General features: G+C 34.1%; 1 protein-coding gene across 1 annotated transcript in view; it reads left to right on the top strand.

Annotated features, from left to right (window-relative positions):
* LOC149796148 (general transcription factor 3C polypeptide 1-like) overlaps positions 1 to 16,522 on the top strand; it is a 492,926-nt gene that overhangs the window by 57,471 nt on the left and 418,933 nt on the right. The window contains exons 13-14 of the mRNA XM_089966075.1: positions 7,131 to 7,222; positions 11,065 to 11,208. Coding sequence (XP_089822201.1) covers positions 7,131 to 7,222; positions 11,065 to 11,208 — 236 coding nt within the window. The remainder of the gene's footprint in view (positions 1 to 7,130; positions 7,223 to 11,064; positions 11,209 to 16,522) is intronic.

Below are 16,522 nucleotides of genomic sequence, written 5' to 3' on the forward strand. Positions count from 1 at the left end.
TAATTAATTCACATATTTACAAGATAAGTTCCAAGGGAACATCTTTTTTTTCTATAAGAATGACATAACATTATTATTTTGCCTTTTTTAAGAAAAGACTTTCTCTACTCAGGCTAAGTTGTTCCTTCAACTTGCATGAATTTTCCACTTTGAATTGTTAACCAACATCGCCATGACATTGTCATGATGTCATTCAGGCTGTCAATTTATTCTTTTCTGTAGACCATTGTCAGAATTAATCCATGGGATTTCTTTTCAGTACGTTTCCAGTATACAGCAGTTGTTAAAATATGGTTATTACCAGTATCCTTTCCATTTCTTTTTTCTTTGTCTTCATAGCTTGTACACCACTCCCTCTATAACTCGTTCCTGGATAACTCACGATCCTGCTTATAACGTGGTGTCTGGCGTGGATCCCGATTTTTTTCTCCAAAGAAAATATATTTTAAATATGTTGAACGTGAAAAAATTACAATAAGAATTGGTAAATTAAACCTTGATACATCGCTCGTTTTATCATCAAAAATGGTGATTAATGCCATAAAGATAGAATCCATATTGTGAAATTTGCAAGTTCTAAATAAGATATCATATATTATGTAAGTTTTTTATGATAAATAGTTGTCAATACACTGTAAATAAACAGTCTGGTGAAATAGCGATCAATGAAAACTTCTCGTAAATGCTAACAGGTGACAACAGAGCATGAAATAAACACCAGTTAAATGTCTTGCTATGTGAAAGTCACGTTCTAATCCTTTAATTCCGCTTCATTGTAAACATTATAATTGCAACATATTCTGTTCTATGAAAACATGAAAAGAGTCAATTGACCATCACATCGAAACCCGTGAGTACTTCTGTGAGAACCTAATTACATGCTGGCTTTGTTTTGATCAACAACTTGAGACCTGTGTTGTTTTATCACTTGGAATATGTCTTTTGTATGAAATCAAGCTTGGGAGATACAAAGAAAAAATTCAAAGGCATGCAAATCTGAGCATAAGTTCTTGTGGTCACTACCATTGTCAAAATTCATTTTATTTGACCAGTCAAAAATGGTTTCACATTTTTATATGGTGGGTGGAGACACAAAATGTTGACTATGTAAAGATCATACAGTTGAGAAATCTGCGGGATTTTTCTCGGTAGCAGAAAAATCAAGGAGTAACACAAACAAAAATTAACTGATTTTTTTCAAAATGTTAAGTTACCACCATGTTGGCTAATTCTGCACGTCGGGTATTACTTCAGAACGATACATCATTTCTGTAAACACTGAAACACGTGTTATTTTTGTTCAAAAATCCATTTTGTATCAAGAAAGAACGATCATACTTTAATTAAGGAAAGTGATATTCATAAAGTGTTCACAAATATCCCGCATTTTGACTCAAAATGCATATGAAAATGTGATTTCTAAATGTCAACATGAAGACCCACTACATGACCTTGTTGAACTGGTAACCCAGAAAATCCGATTTACTATGTATCTTTTAGAATCATACAAATAAGTACATTATATAAAAGAGGTAAATGCATACCTTAAAACAATACTGCATTTTAATCCAAGTTTCTAATTTTTGCAAGAAGTTGTTCCACATGTACAAAATCGTCTGCTACCCAACGTGTTAACTAAATTCTTTAGTAATTTTTTCACCATCAATAAGACATTGTAAACACATTACATCCTATTCATTGTTGTTTCTTTTCCACATAAAAGCTTATTTTTTTAATAAAGCATTGAACTTTACTAACTTTTTTACAAGATCGGTTTTGTTTGCTTAATATCTCTTGCCATTTATTGGCTATAGCTTAAAACCTGACCTAATTACTCAACTGAATTGCTGACAGAAATAGTCCAAAGTAATGTATTTCATATCTATAGCCCGATGGATAAACATCTTTTCAATGCTGTGAGCAGAATAGGCCGACATATCTCGAGTCAGGAAAACATGGGGGTGGTATCCCCTGTGTCCAAAATTAATATTATTTTAAACAGAATATTCTGGTGACAATTGCCTCTTTTCAAATGGTAAGCATTACTGTATTTTATTGGGGCCCCGAGTGGCTGAGTGGTCTAAAGCGCTCACCATTCCGGATCACTGCCATCTCACCTCTGTCTGCGTGTGTTCGAGTCCAAGGCTCGGCTAGCGTGGGTACGTGGGAAAGCCTTCCAGTAGCTTCTCGTGTGTCGGTGGTTCTTCCCTGGGTTTTCCAGGGTTCTTCCTCCACCAGTTATACTGGCCGCCATGTATAGCCTATCTTGTGCTGAAAAATGGCGTTAAACCCTAGAACAACAACAACTGTATTTTATTTTTGTCAATCGGTCGAATTCGGTATGCGTTTTGCTTCAGTATTGGAGATGGAAATCTTAAGTGCCCAGAAATGCCTGACAGCATTGTATATTTGTCAAGCATGTCACAAATGGCAAGTATTATCATGTTCAGATTTACGTTGCTTTAAATTTGTAGACCCGTTAATATCATGTTGGTAGTGATTAACCTTTGTGATCTTTTTTCATTGTACTTCTATCACAATCAATTCTGTCTATCATTCATTCGTTCGTTCGATCGACAATGTTTCTTGAAAAGAGTGTCGATCTTTTGTATTAAAAAAGACGTCCAATTTGGATCAAACAATAAAACTAGAATGTATCCAATTCAGCACACAAATTAGTGACGTAGTACACAATGTGTGAAGTTGTACACATGTTAAGTGAACGGAAACCATGTGGAATGTTTTTGATGATCTCAATATACTGTAATTTATCCTGAAATTAATGTTGCTCTCTGAGGAAAAAATAAACAAGGTACACCGTTATGAAGAGATATTTATTCACAGTTAATCTCAGCACGATTATTAATTGAGTATTCAACACTATAACCTGCCACCCCCACCCCCCTTTTGCCTTTACGTCGATCCCTTTATTAGTTTTGGCTTTTTTTAATAGGTCCCTTGATTACTCGTGCCTCACATATAGTGCGTTCGGTGTTTTTGGACCCTGATGTGTGGGAGTTACTGAGGGAGAGGTGTACTTAAGTAACTTCTCCAAACAGATGCAATCCACTTTCTTAACTTGTTTTAGGATGTGGACACACTTCTTTCTGACTTGGAGTGAGTTTAGTCTCTCTCTCTCTGTAGCATAGTATCCATTTTCTTTTACAAAATATAGTTTGAATTATTAATATTAATAAGAAACTGTACGGTCTTCTGAGTGAGTGGCAGGTGGAAGGTGAACTTGTTTACATTTGCAACATGCACAGTTTGTGATGAAATTAAGAAATAAATGATGACAAAGCAAAATCATTTTCTTCCATGTGCTAGTGTTAGAACAATAAGCAAACATTTTTCATCTTTGACCTTTGACCTCAAGTTAACTTCATCTGTTTCATCCTTTTTCATATTGTAAAATTTATTGGTGACATCTTAGGACTAATTGTGGCAAGTTTCATGTTCCTGTCTTTCAGCTTAACATCGGTTGCTATGTTGACAAAAAATGTAATGTGCATTTTTAAAATAGCTCACTTTTCATTGCGGGGGGAGGGAGGGGGGGCTTCTGTGAGACTTTGACACTAATAAATACTGTTCTGTGGGGGGAAATACAGGAGAATTATTCAAAAGGTCTGTTTTGATGCTTGCGACTTAAATGTTTCAGCCATACAGCCAAAATTAAATCATCCGATAATAATATCTTATGTGTTATTTATGTGTTCCACAGATATTATGAACTTGGAGAGAGTGGTGGTTGGAAGGTTTACATTGATTACATTTGCAGCATGCATAGTGGAGAGAATGTTTGTATACCTCAATGTTACTTTCATGTACTGTGGCTGAAATTTCTTTGTATATTGTACTTGTGCAAATAGTACATAATTTAAGCACACAGCTAACTAAAATAACTGTTCCCCTGTGCTAAAAAAAGTCATTATATTGAATTAGTGTAAAGTACAGTATCTTCAACAGTTATTAAAATAAGGAAAAGTAATTTTGCCAAACTAGACAATACCAGCTTCTGAAAATGCAATGAATGAAGTACCAAATATATCAAATGTGAATAAAAGTTATTGGCTCTTTTTTTCTTAATACAATTTACCTTTGAAGTCCAGGAAGTGAAAATGACAAAGAAGAGCCAGCAGTTTTTTGAAAGATGCACAGTTGAAGTAAGGTCAAGTTGTGTACTCTATAACCAATATTCCTCACATCAATCATACACCCAAATAAAGGGAATTTAAAGTTCCTGGAACAGTACTTAAGATTTGCAAGGTCTTTTTTTAAATAGCCGGTATTACCAGTGAATAAAACTAGAGAAATTCTTTTTCTTAAAAATGTAACCTTTTGCAAAAGGGGATATAACTCAGATTTAGGCCAGTGATTATACTTTATAGTAGTTATCTCAGTTATATTTTGTTCTATTGATGGTAATACTTGAAACAATATTAGAAAATGCTTTACAAAAGAAATACCATAAGTATACTTCAAATGATGTTTCAGATATTAATTTATATTGTATAGCAACATATAAGAAAAGAAAAATATTATGAAGGTTATTTAGAGATGTCTGTTTACAATTGTAAAATGGACAATAAGTAGTATGTTTTTCAATATCAGTAGATAAGTATCACTTCAGCTCTCAAAGCCATCACTGAATTTCAAAACTTTGATTTTGTTTGAAGTTTGTATTTAAATAACTCCCTTTTGCAGAAGCTCTTCACTTTCTTAATCTGTTTTGGGATCTCAGCAGATGGAGCTGAAGCAAACAGTATCCATAAAAACATAGATGTTGAGTTAAGATGGCACTGTAAGTTTTTTTGGACACATGTGTGATCAGTGAGGATGAAAATACTACAACATGCCTTTTCACATAGTAGACAGACAAATGTTACATAGATTACAGATAGTGATAGTGTAAGCAGAGTTATACCTCACATACTCTGAGAACTGAATAAGATGAATTTGTTCTGGTGACAAGTCCTGTACAAAAAACAGCCGAGGAAAAGAGGGTAACACTCGGAATTTGTAGAAAAACAGCTTAAGAAAGTAGATATGACCAGAGGGAGGAGTTATATAAATACAAACCTACCAGCAGGAAAATAAAATAAAATGAGTACTGTTTGTAATCATGCTTAACAAGTCTAAACTGAGATTATTCATAAAATAAACTGCCAGGACACTTATTTAAGCATCGAAGTCAATACTTGTCCAGATCATACAGTGTATTAATTGTGTATCCCTGTCCAGATTGTATAATGTTATTAGTGTATTCCTGTTCAGATTGTTGAGTGTGTTATTGGTTTTCCCTTTCCAGATTGTAGAGCGTGTTATTGGTATATCCCTTTCCAGATTGTAGAGTGTGTTATTGACATACCCCTGTCCAGATTGTAGAGTGTGTTATTGGCATACCCCTGTCCAGATTGTAGACTGTGTTATTGGCATACTCCAGATTGTAGAGTGTGTTATTGGCATACTCCAGATTGTAGAGTGTGTTATTGGCATACACCTGTCCAGATTGTAGAGTGTGTTATTGGTATATCCCTTTCCACATTGTAGAGTGTGTTATTGGCATACCCCTGTCCAGATTGTAGACTGTGTTATTGGCATACTCCAGATTGTAGAGTGTGTTATTGGCATACTCCAGATTGTAGAGTGTGTTATTGGCATACACCTGTCCAGATTGTAGAGTGTGTTATTGGTTTTCCCTTTCTATATTGCATGGTGTATTATTGGCATAACCCTGTCCAGATTCTAGAGTGTGTTATGGGTATATCCCTGTTCAGATTATAGAGTGTGTTATTGGCATACCCCTGTCCAGATTGTAGAGTGTGTTATGGGTATATCACTGTCCAGATTGTAGAGTGTTACTGGCATACCCCTGTCCAGATTGTAGAGTGTTTTATTGGTATATCCCTGTCCAAATTGTAGGGTGTTTTTTGGGTTTATCCCAAGATCATTTCTGTTTTTATGCTTAATTTTGCTACAAAAATGTCCAGGTCAGACAGAAATTCAGTGTATTGTCTAATACTGAATTTTTTAGATATTGGGTGTCCTTCTTTCTGTGATTGTCCCTGTGTTGTTCTTTAAATTTCATGTGAAATTCCCTTTTGGTCTCTCCTACATATTAATTGGGGGCTCATATTGGCTGAGTGGTCTCAAGCGCACACCTTTAATGGTCACTGTCTTCTCACCCCAGTCCATGTGGGTTTGAGTCTTGGACTCGGCCAGTGTGGGTATGTCAGAAAGCTTGCCGGTTTCTTCACGTGGGTTTGGTGGTTTTTCCTGGATTCTTCCTCCAGCAGTTATTCTGGCTACCATGTATAGCCTATTGTGTGCTGAAAAATGGTGTGAAAAATGGCGTTAAGTCCACAACAACAACATATTATTTGCTATATGTGTAACAGGTGAGTAAATAACAACATTATATATGGTAAAATAACCTCATGATGTGAAATATATTTGAAGATTATGCAAGTGTCCTGAAGATTTATCATTTTTTTCATTTTAACACCAATAGTACAACTTATGTTGCACTCTAGTAATCTATTTTGAATGATTTACCCATGAAACATTTTTCCTTTGAAAGTCCATTTTATACTCATTTACTTGATTGACTTCTGTATTTAAATGGGAGTAAATGTTTTTTTGTTTATTATTTTCCTCCCGTGATAATCCAGATGCCTTTGTCTTTTGCTGTAATTTTTGACTCTCTTGGAAAAACCATGCTTCTTCAATAACAAGAATATTAATTCTTTATTATTCAATAAAAAATATATATTTTTAGCCACCTCTTCCCCTCCTCCTTGAAATAAATATTTGTTGTTCTTTTTATCACTCACGACAGTCAGTCCTGGCTGGGTTAATTTATAATATTATTTAAACTGTTTGCACCAGCTGCAGACATTTGGTTTGCGATATCTTTGCCTACTACATTCATACGTCAACTGAGGCAGTTAGGGGTATATAATCCTCACACAATGATTACGATGAGATACAGTGGTCTGTTAAACCAAAGCATCAATCAGAACTGATGAGCTACAAGAATATTGGAATAAGTCAGGAATTTGGAGAGAATGCTTCTGCTTTGATTAAGGCAGCTTTTTCTTTCTGACATATCATTCTTGCTTTTCTTGCAGCAATGTTGTCTGACAAGCACCTGAGAAGAGCCAACTGGGTTCTGGAGGTCGTCCAGTCAGTCAAATTGATAGATCACATCAGTCTTACAAAGGTAAATTTAAACAAGATTTGTTTAGTATGAGAACAAATTATTCACATTCTGCATATCAAATTGCTGAATACATTAATGACAGGCTGAAGTAGTACTGAAAGAGGGTCATTAGATTCTTAATGTAAAATCTAGCTGTGACAGAGGATAAACGCCATGATGAATGATCAACATTTGTACACATCATCAAGGAAAGTTACAGGGTGTGATGGTTAGCTGATTTCTGTCTGTGTGGTTGGGCAGGCAGGTGGGCATTTGTGTTTGTTTTTGCTGAATAACTTTTAAAATTAGTGGTAGACAGATTTCAACTAAACTAGGTTGCTGTGTTTCAGTCAAAGAAAGAACGACATTGATTTGAAATTAGTAGCTTGAATTTCAACGTCACTGCGATTAAAATCCGATTTTGCCTTTGTATCACATTTTTGCACAGTCATGTAAACAGAACATGGTCCATTTCTTTTTTGTAGCAACTTATTAGTTTGGTGGTTTATCAGCTTTGAAGTTTTTAGCTAAAGCAAACATTGCTTTCTGTGTCATTTTTGCAAAATAATTTAAGTTTCAGTATGTGTATTACCACAAAATTTGATACAAACTCTTTTGATTTCTGGAGGCAGGTAGCTGAAATTAGTTTTTTAAAATTATTATTTGCTTTTAATTTTCATTCATGTACAACAGTTTTCTAGTAGATAGACTTTAGCAAAACATGGTGGTTGTGTCTGTCATGGCCTAAGAAGAGAACCATATTGATTTAGGGGTCATTAGCTTGATGGTCAAGGTCACTGTTACTAAAATAACATTTTGCCTTTGGATTTAATGTGTCTGTACATGTCTTTTCATGCATACCAAAATTACACAACAAAATCATTTAAATAGCACATATTATGTTGGCTTGATATCATATGTCTTATGCAGAAGGTGATTTGATATATGGGGTATGGAATATATTAAAACACGTCTGTCTGCAGAGGAGTTACATAGTGACTGGTTTTGGGAAATTTCAGGGTTGTAATATGAACAAAAAAGTCAGTTAAACAACAGTTATCCAGACTGAGCAAAAAACTTTAATTTCCAATCAAATCTTGAGCATCTGAACAACTAAAAAAAGATTTTCATAAATTTTAAGGGTTGGGGTGTGTGGTCATTGCCCTATGCCTTGCTAATGTGTGATGACAGTATTTCAGGATGATATTATTTTATGGACTGTGCTGTTAAAAGTAGATAACTATTTCATGTTTTTAGAATAAATTATAGGTTTATAGAGAAATTGATCTTTACTATGCTGTTTAAAGATCAGAAAATTGTTTTTGATTTAATTTGATATAGAAACAGTTGAAGACCAAAGACAGTAATGATATATTTTAGACTTCATATGTTTGTGTTAAATGGGATACGAGAGAAAAATGGACATTTAGTAGTAAAGTATTCTCAAAGACATCACATGACAAGCAGTATGACATTTTAGGCTATATTAAATTTTGGGTTATACATTTGTGCATTCAGATATTTAGAAAATGATCCATCCTTAAAGCAAGATTTGTGGAGATCATCTGTAAGGACCAAATAACCTGTTTCCCTTCAGATGACCATCCCTATTTCTCATTGTTGTCCCTTGCACATTTTTACCTAATGGTATACCCCCCAGCCACTCCCACCTATTAAATATATATTATGTTTTTAAAAAGTATCCCCCTACCTACCATATTTTTAAAACAAGTGCAATTGGAAAAACTATTGTTGTGCCTAAACAAAACATGCAATTCTGTGTATAGGTCAAGTAGTTCATTTTTATTATTTACCATGGAAAAAATATCCTTCTCCTCATACCCTACTGTAGGTGGGGAATGACTACACTAACAAAAATTTGGTCTTAATAAGCCTTGTTCTGAAGCTTGATGAGGAAGAAAGCCAAGAATCCCCAAATCTGATTAGGTATGGATCTTGATATTGAGTTTCTTGTTGAAAAATGTCTGTGCTACAGGGTGAGATATCATTCAGAAGTGAAATTTAGTTGATTTTGTATGATTCAGAGCGAAGAGATTTATAATTCAGTAAAAAAATGTGTCTATTATAGGCAGTTTTTAAAAAATAAAATGGGCTCAGTATGTAAAGGAATTTCTGGAAACTTGGTCTTAATTGTTATCTTATATGAGCATGTGTTTTTTATATGAAGATGTCTGCCTAGGCATGTTTTCTCTATTTGTCTTTGACTATAGTTTGGTAACATGTTATAAAAACACGTTGATTTAAGACCGTTCCAGTGGTCTAAGTGGTTGGAGCATCTGCTTTAGATGTGGGAGGTTGCAGGTTTGATCTCTGGCCAAGTCATCCAAAGACTTATAAATGTGGAACTAGCAGCTGCTTCGCTTGGTGCTTAGCATTAAGAGGTTAGTGTTAGGAATAGATGGCCTAGTGTCAGGATAATGTGACTGGTGGAACATGATGCCACATGTCTGTGGCATAATGCCTGAGTACTAGACATCACTATGAACTGCCACACCGCAGACATTGTAGTGATATGACTCAAATTGTTAAAGCTAAATTAAAAATCCCCAAATACACACACATACATACAAATTGCTTTAATCTGGTTAATAAAAAGTTTGATATGACACCATAGTACAGTCCTACCCACTTATATCGACATCACTTATGTCGACAAGCCACCTATTTCGAAAAAAAAAAGCAAAGTCCCTGTCCCTTGGTCTACTATTACTACCAAAACTGTCATGCTTATGTCGACATTGAGATAAAAAAATAAACATAAATGTCGACAGAGCCGTTGGTCCCAGCTTGAACAAATCCTTTTTTCTAATCATTTATTCTGACAAGCTGCCAGTTCTGACCCATACTTTGTTTAACAATTAGTTGATCTTGCTGACAGGCTTCAATTTTCCTGCCTAATCATTTATATCGGCAAGCATCCATCTCCAACCTGTACTTTATTTAACAATTAGTTGATCTTGCCGACAGGCATTAACGTCGCAGTCAGAGAAAAAAAACAGACTTTTGTTTGGTCCTATAAAGTTGGCCTCTCGCAGCAACTTAAATAAAAGCAATGAAATCTGATCGATTCATGCATTAAAGTGATCAGTGATTAAAACAAGTTTATTGTGCTGTGACAGTTTCCTTTTTAACTTTATTTAGCATGTATCAATGTATACAATATTATGCCTTCATTAATCACATCAGCCGCATATCTCTTGTTCGCTTTTATGTACATTTCATGATGACTTCTGTAACTAAATTCTTGTACTGTTTAAACCAACTTTTTTCATTTCCCTGTGAGTAGCCCCATCCCCTTGGTAGCCTCAATAAGATGGGAACAGACTGACCAAAATCTAGGACAATTTAAGTACATGTATTGGAAACATGTAAATAACAACTATGCAACCATGTACTAATGCTGACATTGAATATTGACAATGAATATCGTAGTGAATGTTTTTCATATCAGGATGTGACCAATGCAAAATTTTATTGTGGATTTTATTTCATGAAGGTAGCCAAAATGTAATTTGTCAATATACAAAGTGTATTTCACACTGGTTTTGTCTTCATGTACTAAAAATTTCCATTGTTTGTTTTCTGAAAGTGTAAATGCTACGCACTGATGACAGGTCACCCCTTACTGACGAATTTAACTTGTATATTTTTCTTCAGACCTGCCCCCCCCCACATCCGCCTATGTCTACAATATTTCCTTGGGCCCGGGGATGTCAACATAAACGGGTAGGACTGTATTGTAATTTATCTTATTTTGACAAAAATATTTTTGTTCAAGAAATTTGTGTAGACAATAATATAGAAAGTGCTTTTTCTCAATTTAAATATTTTTCTTTGAATAGACCATAAGGGAGAGGGAGAAAGCCATGAATCTGCCTCATCTGATGGACAACAAGTCACTACAGAGGATTTTATCAGCCCTTGTCAGTGAGAAGAAGATTCGATCCATTAAGACTGTTCTTCAGTTGGGAAGTCGGCAGAAAAATGTAAATACAGTGAAACATTAAGTTCTGAGAACCTCAGAATTAGTAATGTTGACTTGTATCTCCATCATTTTAGGATTCTCCATAATGACAATGTTGGCAAAAGATATAAATTGCCAATTTATATAGATTTGAGAGACACATGTATGCAAATACATGTGCATTTGTGTACACACATACACAGACACATGTAAATCCATAGCACTATTACAGTACAGGGTTGTATGTACACTCCATTCCCAGGTTACAGCTGACAGAAAATTGAGTTTTGTGTCAGCTGTAACTATGGCTTGGAGGTAATTACAAATTTTATTGTTCTGAAATAGTATAAACATAATGCTACTGTAAAGACACTATCATAGAATGTGATTGTATTGTGTTATAACTTAAAGTCAATGATATTACCATACTGCTTTAGAACAGACCAATAGAGTTTTTATAGGCTTTCCATTTTCTGAGTTAATTCATCAAAAGAAAGGACATTTGGGATCAGAGAACTCAGTTTCATTCTTGAGAAGTTTCTGAACATTTTGAATTGAGTTCTAATGTTGTCCTTAGTTTTTGTTTTCACAGCAACAATTCCTATGAGAAAGAAGACATGGCCATCATTTTTATCATCCTGTCCATTAATCCATTATTAGACTGCTCTGGTGGCCTAGTGGTTAAGGGGCGCTCATCAGTTATATGTACTTTTGAGAGAGTGACGTATGTAAGGTGAAGTTGTTTGCATTTAAAACATGCATAGTGGAGAGAATGTTGGCATACCTCTATGTTACATTATTGTAATGTGGATGATTTTTCTTTGGATATTGTACTTTTGGAAATTGTACATGATCTAAGCACACTGATAACTAAAACGACTGCTCTCTTGTGCTAAAAAATCAGCCTGAATTAGTCTAAAGTACACTATCCAGAGCAGCTATTAAAATAGGGAAAATGACTTTTGCCAGACTAGACAATACCAGCTTCTGAAAGTGCAATGAATGAATTACCAAATATATAAAATGTATAAAAATGTTATCGGCTCCTTTTTATACAATTTACCTCAGAAGTTCAGGAAGTGAAAATGACCAAGTGGAGCTAGCACGTTTTTGAAAGATGCACATCTGGAGTAAGGCCAAGCCGTATACTCTTTAACCCATATTACACCCATCAATCATACACCAAAATAAAGGGAATTAAAGGTTCTTTGAATTATACCTAAGATATACAAGGTCTTTTTTAAATAGCCAGTATAACCAGTGAGGAAAGCCAGGATAATTCTTTTTCTTTAAAATTTTAACCCTATTCAAAATATGTAACTGTAGAGTGCCACCTTGGATGCAGGAGGTCGTGGGTTCGATCCCCTGTTGAGTCATACCAAAGACTTACAAAAATGGTACTAACAGCTGCCTCGCTTGGCGCTCAGCATTAAGAGGTTAGTGTTAGGACTGGTTGGCCTGGTGTCAGGATAATGTGACTGGGTGGGACATCATACTACATGTCTGCGGCATGATGCCCCTGTGCTAGACATATGACTGAAACAATGTTAAAGCTATGTTAAAAATACAAATCACACACACACACATATTAATCCATTATCTGTTTTGTTTAATGATGGATCTGAGATTTTGGTTGGCAACATATCATTAATAAGACTACTGCAGATATTTTCCCCAGGAAAATCCAGAAATATTTAGTGGAAAATTCCTAATGTTTTATTTATATTTGCAGAGTTTCTGTTTATTTGTCAGAAGTATACAAAGTAAATTTAGTGCATATATCCACTTGCACCTAGACGTGATTAACTAAGTGTCAATCACTCATGCATTACCTGACCACACTAGTTTAGTAGAACATTCACTGCCTTGCATATTCAGTCCTCACAAATTTAATAGTACATTAACTGCATCTTTTGGCTTCTTTTAGAAATAAAGTGCTTAATAGGTTGTTTGTTGGCCAAGATGGAAGCAGGACATGAGTTGTCTTTGCTTGGTTATAGGGATTTGAACTAAATCTCATCGATCATCATACTACTTCTGCTTGTGCCTGGTCCTTTTTAGCTTGGAAAGGCTGTGTTTATGATATGGGGGTTATTCTCTTATTATGATCTAGTAATTGACACAACATATTTGATCCAAAAATTTGTTTATACACACTCTGTAACTGATAATATTGATTTGGTTTGGTCAGATATTCACAGTGAATTCTTGTGTGCAGTTAATCTTTACTGCATGGTGATGCATTTTGACGCCTTTTATGACAAATTCTATTAAGATACCCAGTACTACCAAAATGAAGTTTGTATACCCATTAATATCACTTATAAGGCTGCAAGATTGAATCTAGAAAATAATTATTAACCAAATAATTATTGTATTCGCAGGATTAAAGCAGCTGCAGAGTTAAATCTACAATTGACATTTGTATGTAACAGTGTGTCTGCCATTTGTACTCTGCATTCCAAGTTGCAATATGATGTCATTTAAAATTTTGAATAGTACAGTTCAAAGATTTTTTATAATATACACAGGTATATTGCCATTCCTTGAACAGGTGTAGATTATTGTTATCAAGTTATCATCCAAAAAGAGGAAGTGAACAAATTTCAAACTTTAAATTAGGCTATACGTAAAAAATAACTTAATGCTAGGTGTTCACTTTTGAAGCTCATATTCGTAATTTTACAAAAAATGATATAACCAAGAAGCATCAGTTTCTCAAAAATTTGGATTTTCAATATTTAAATAGCATTTACTTGCCAATTGCAATACTAATCAGCACAAAAAATATGCAAATATAGTCATCAAACATTTGTCTATTTTTAGAAACATGGAAAAACCATTAGTCACATGGCACGGCATCGATCAATCCACTAATCAGAGTGTTTGTTTATTGCGTTAAAATTTAGGACTTGCTCTTTAAGAAACATGTTTTACTACATTTCAATCTTGATTTAATGTCACATGTCATTTTTATATCATTATAGTTAATGACGGTTTGAATTAGACAAGAAAGTTGATACATATTATAGTATCCTTCAGTCATGAGTGAATGCTGTACTTCATATTTCGAAAACCATTAAAATTGTTAAATATACCTAATGTTGCACATCAGTATTGATTTCATGTTCGATGGCCACCAACACCAGGGGTTTACAAGAAACCTTTTCTAACCGGCAGTAATGTAATTACTACTCCCAAGAACACAGTTGAAATTGCTTCTTTGAATGAGTGTAGAATGGTGGGTTTTACGATTTTGAAAATTTCGTTTCCAAGAATTCACGTAATTATACAACTAAGCTAACTTTGAACTTTTTCACTGTTAAGGGAGGCAGAGAAGGGATAAATTAATTTCATATTGTGGATATAAAATATAGTGAGGTAACACTTCACTTAAGTTTTAGTTTCATGATTTTAACAGAAAATTAGTCTGGTTTTAGATTTGCAAAGATTTGCTGATGTTCATCCATGTCTCAATGATATTCATGCAGTTTAATATTTTCTAATAATGAAATGGTCATCGATTCCCAAAAAGCAAAACATCTTGTATGTCAGATTAATCATATGATAATTACATGTGTTCATTTTCTTCTTAATCCACAAAATGACACTGAAATCAATGATGAATGTACCATCTTTGTTCCTTTCATTTCTTCTGGGTAGTGTGATTCAGACATTGATCTCTGGGACTGTTTCATGGTTTGTGAAGACATTTTCTAAAATAAATTTTTGTACAGCTGATGGGTTTTATATTTTTAATAGTCCTTAAGTTTGACTTTGGCCTTAAGTACTGAAATAAGATATAAATAAAGGGATGTTCCCACCCTATTTGCCTCTAATGCCCTCCCCTTTGACCTTTCTAGCACCCTCTACACATTGTCCAGTTCATTAAGAAACCTACTTAAAACTTTGCTATGTTCTATTAATCTTTATATATTACTGTTTTATTCAGTGTATAATACTTAATTGTGTGAAAGCTTGTGACCAAAAGTGTTTTCTTAGGCTGAAAAAATTCTTTTATCAGCACTCCCTTTTGTTTGACTGATAAAAAACTTGTATCAGTATGCCCTTTTTGTCGTGTGTGAAAAGTTACCCCATTGTCCAAAAATGTGCCACTTTTGTAATAGTTGCCTCCATCACATACCCATCTGAAATTTGATTTTCACACAATTTTTTTTATATATGACTTAAGTGTGCATTTAAAAAAAAAAAGAGATATCTTTAATGATACTCTTTCGATTTGCCCATGTCATCATTGGGTATATTGAAACTAATTGCCCATGTCATCATTGGGTATATTGAAACTAATTGCCCATGTCATCATCGGGTATATTGAAACTAATTGCCCATGTCATCATTGGGTATATTGAAACTAATATCTGCTCTTGAAATGCAAACGTTAATTTCAGCAACTGATGCAAGTCAAGTTCTTTTGACAACTGTCTGTTTTGTGGGGCTTATTTTTATCCACAAGTCAGAAGACTATAGGCATATTTTCTGATTATGTTTTCTGAAACATGAATATATAGACCATGTGCTTCCAAACAATCTACAGATTAGATTTCCTGTGATATTCTTTACAATTGGTTGAATATTATTAATACCCAATTCACAGTTCATTCTCATTGCCAAAAGTTACTGTATTTTTGCCAAGTTAGTTTATACCCAAAACATACATTTTATTTTGATCTTTGAATTCACATTACTTCAAATCTGCCAGTTTATACACCTCTGTGCTCTGTTAATCACTCATACTGATGACACCATTTTAAAACTTGGGTTTGACTGTTTTCTGACGTCTTGAATACATATGCATTTACATGGTTTTAAATAGCAAAATTTGTTACTAGACAGCAGCTTTTCAAATACTGCATATAAAACAGAAAGATCTAATGGAATGGCATATTTAAAGTGTTCAGTTAAGAAGCAATTTTATTTAGTAGAGTGTTTATGAATAAACAGTATATTTAATAGAGGAACACACTTGGATTTTGAGGATTGCTCAGTAAATTTAAGTTTGTTTATTTTTATGTAAACTTAAGGCATTCGTCATAAATTCTGCTTGCTTCCATGATGCAGATTAAATTCATGATTATATACACTAATTCCCATCTATCTAAAGTTTGCGTCAACAGGAATTCTTGTAATACGTTTGAAAAGCTGTTCTTAGTATTTCTTGATAAAATTCTTATCTTAGGATACAAGAGCTTGGTTCATCATGGTATATTCCTTGTGTCTGGATCAAAATAATGCAATAACCATGTATATAATTTGTATGGATGTATGTCAATAGATATGCATAAAAATGATCATGTTAGTTTTACCTTCATGCTTTT

The sequence above is a fragment of the Sinohyriopsis cumingii genome, chromosome 7 (assembly GCF_028554795.1).
Source record: "Sinohyriopsis cumingii isolate HCF-2022 chromosome 7, ASM2855479v2, whole genome shotgun sequence".
NCBI classification, from domain to species: domain Eukaryota; kingdom Metazoa; phylum Mollusca; class Bivalvia; order Unionida; family Unionidae; genus Sinohyriopsis; species Sinohyriopsis cumingii.